At 34.5% G+C, this 3,440-nt stretch overlaps 1 protein-coding gene across 1 annotated transcript in view; it reads left to right on the top strand.

Annotated features, from left to right (window-relative positions):
• COL4A4 (collagen type IV alpha 4 chain) overlaps nt 1-3,440 on the top strand; it is a 97,274-nt gene that overhangs the window by 2,753 nt on the left and 91,081 nt on the right. Inside the window, exon 2 of the mRNA XM_006906781.2 lies at nt 336-378. Coding sequence (XP_006906843.1) covers nt 336-378 — 43 coding nt within the window. The remainder of the gene's footprint in view (nt 1-335; nt 379-3,440) is intronic.

Raw genomic sequence — 3,440 nt, forward strand, 5'->3', positions numbered from 1 at the left:
TTTCCCTCTCCTCTAGCTTTCATTTCAAGAGTCGTCTCCCTTCACTCATCTACCCATCCAGGTCTCCCTGTCATTGCTCCTATGGTACCGAGCACAATGAGGATCCCATAAAGGGGTGTGAGTACTTTTTGACTGATTGATAAGGGGAAAGGTAATGAAGACAGCCAGAGAGAGGGTAACATTTATCTTGTCACTGATGACAATCAGCTGGTGACAGCAGCCTGTTGGACATAAAAAGGAGCTTTCTGGAATCGATTCCTTTGTTCTTTTTCTTTTTAATTTGGCTCGCATGAAATGAATACTTTAAATTAATCTACATTTTTGCTTTTTCGTAGGTCACTTATACTTATTCTCTTTTCTGTACAACATGTATATGGGGTAAGTACATTAATTAGCTCTGATTGCATGTTGAAATTCACATTATCGAATGCATTATTTTTGTTATAATTTTAAACAAGTCACTCTCTGGGATTCAGTTTTCTCATCTATAAAATGAGGGATTGGACTAGATAAATTCAAATTTTACAGTCAGAACTACTTAACGAACTACCTTCAATTGGTATTGGAGTTTTCTTTCTTTTATAATATAACCCTTTCTTAAAAAACCCTTTTAGGGGGCAGTAAACAGCTGGGCCATTTCAGGATTATATCAAGAGATTTAAGAAGAAATTTGAACATTTTAACTTTGGAGAAAGATAAGCCTAGGGCATTCTTTAATAACAAATCTTTCTTTTGTTTCTCACTAAAGAATCAAACCCAACCTCAGAGGTTTCTGGGAAATTCTATGGGCTGCCTCAGGTTTAAATCCCTCTACTGAACACATCCCTGTCCATCCTCTCCAGCGTGGATCCACCCAATCCAATTTCTGCGATGCAAGTTATCTTGGGTCTTTTCAAAATAAATCAAATAGAAAGTTGCCTTCTATTCTCCTTTTCCTACCAGTCAGGAGCAGAAAGCACATGTGTCCAGGAATGAGAAGCCTTTGGTTGTTGGTTCTGACGATGATTGATTTCTTAACCTACCCAAGACTCAATTTTCTCCTCAGTGAAGTAGGGATGATAAGACTTGCCCAACTTAGTTCATATGCATTTGAGAGCATCGTCTGAAATAATAAATGGAAATACACAGGAATACGTGCATATGGCTTTTTCTATTTTTCTTACCGGATTATCCTAAGTTTATTTTTGCATTATATTCTTTTTTTCTTTTATGAAAGTCTACAGAGTCTCCAATTTCCCTTCTTTTGTTTCTTATGTTCCATACAAGTGAATATAATTCCTGAACCAAAGATCGTTCTGGCCTGGCCCACCTACCAGCTTGTGGTGTGCAGAGATTCCAGTGAATTCACACAGAGAGAGGCGATGTTATAGTTGGTTTTTAGAGGTAGAGATGTAGATTTATGCAGTATTTATGGAAGGCACTTTGGCATTATCCTTCAGGATTTCAAGTGCATATACCTGCTGACACAGGAATTTCCCATTTTGGAATATGTAATATGTATTTATACTAACTTGTGCATAAAGATAATTGTATAATAATACTAGTTTTGGGCTCATGTTTAGTAGCAAAAGAAGGGAGATAGCTAAATGTCTATCAATAAGGACTGATTAAAGAAGTTACAGTACTTTGTCTGATGGATCATCATATGTATTACTTCAGAATAATTTTTGCAGTCTTCTGATTAAGTGAAAACAGCAAGGTACATGGAAATACACCATTTGGGTAAAAGTAAAACAAGACCAAAATCACCAAAAAAGTGTGTGCGTGAGTATGCATGTGTGCATGCACACTTGATGATTGTGTAAATATGTTCATAAATACCCTGACACAGACTTGAAGAGATTAATTACCTCTAGATGAGGGAATGGGGAACCCAGGTCGAGAGAGAAAATACCTTTTCCCATTACATTCTTTTTCACTATTTGCATTTTTTATTACGAGTCTATGTTATTTATTTTTCAAAAAGAAGATAGACGTAGGACAGACTATTAATCTAGAAAAGAACGGTTTTTCTTGAACTTTCTATGCCATACATATTTGTTTAAAAATATCTGAGATAAAACAATGACTTTTCCTTTTTTTCTCTTTGAAAAAGTGACATTGTTTTTTGAGACTGTCGCTGTACTCCCACTGAATATGGTTTATGCTTTGCATGTTGGCCGTCTGAGATGTGTCCTTATCCTCATTTTATTAGGTTTCTACAATGTTTTTGAGGTGCAGCTTCTTCCTCTATAAGTGCTTCTCCCTTTTAAAGTGATGTTTATTGAGATAGGTCTAATGTAGGAGAACTTTGTAGAGACTAAAAATCATCTCTTGCTTTTCTCTTTCTTTGGTCCAAGTCAAAGCTTTATATGCAACTATTTCTGTTTATTAGAATCTGCTAATCTGTTTCAAACTGAGTCTTCCCTGAAATGTAATTTTGCTACAAATATCTCAGTGATGCTTGGCACAATTCAGTAAAAAAAAAAAAAAAAAAAAAAACAATAAAAAAACAAACTTGCCTTTATTTTCCAGCCATCTAATCAACTGACCTTTTTTTCCTCTGGTTGTTTTGATATTTCAGTGAACACATAGTAATGAACCCAACCTTAAATGAACCCAACTGTTCAGACTAGTTATTTTAAGTGCTTTCATGCTGTCCTGACATGAACTCAGGCATTATTTATTTATTTATTTACTTACTTACTTACTTACTTATTCATTCATTCATTCATTCATTCATTCATTCATTCATTTATTGAGCCTTACCAGGCTTTTGAACTTAATAATTCTGCATCATAGAAAACAATGTTACTCAAAATTCAAGAGGCATATATTTCTGAAACTTCAAATACATTTTTAAACTTAAATTACCTAATCACTTGGCTCTTGTCAAGGTTCAAATTCTTATATGCTTTTAATAACCCATAAGAATGTTGTTTATAAAGATACTTTTTTTATTAATGCTTAACATAAAGATATTTTCTTTTCGATGGTTTCTGAGCGTATTTTTCCAGGAAGAAGGATGTCTAAATTGTGTGATTGAAAAGAAAAAGACATGCTGGATAGACAATTTTTCCTGTCATAACATATATATGTATATGTGTGTATATTCGTATGTACATATATGTATTCATATATATTTACATACATACCTGTGTACATACATAAATATGAATATATACATATATATCTATCTTCCATCAGAACTATAAATATTGGTTTAACTGTCTTATGCTCTTCCTTTGTACATTTGTCTAAAGGCTTAAGTTTACAGCCTTGGATTTAAAAAGTTCCATTAACTATAGTAATGTGTGGTTAATATATTACACGTCGTAGTGAGGGCCGGACCAGGCAAGATCACGAGCTAGGCAGAGTTTGTCCTTGATGCCTGGCTGACATTTCTGTCCATGCCCTCGGCTCCAAGCACCTGTGAATGAATGCTCAGAGCCATTTCCCTA

Source organism: Pteropus alecto, unplaced genomic scaffold, assembly GCF_000325575.1.
Source record: "Pteropus alecto unplaced genomic scaffold, ASM32557v1 scaffold110, whole genome shotgun sequence".
Classification (NCBI taxonomy): Eukaryota; Metazoa; Chordata; class Mammalia; order Chiroptera; family Pteropodidae; genus Pteropus; species Pteropus alecto.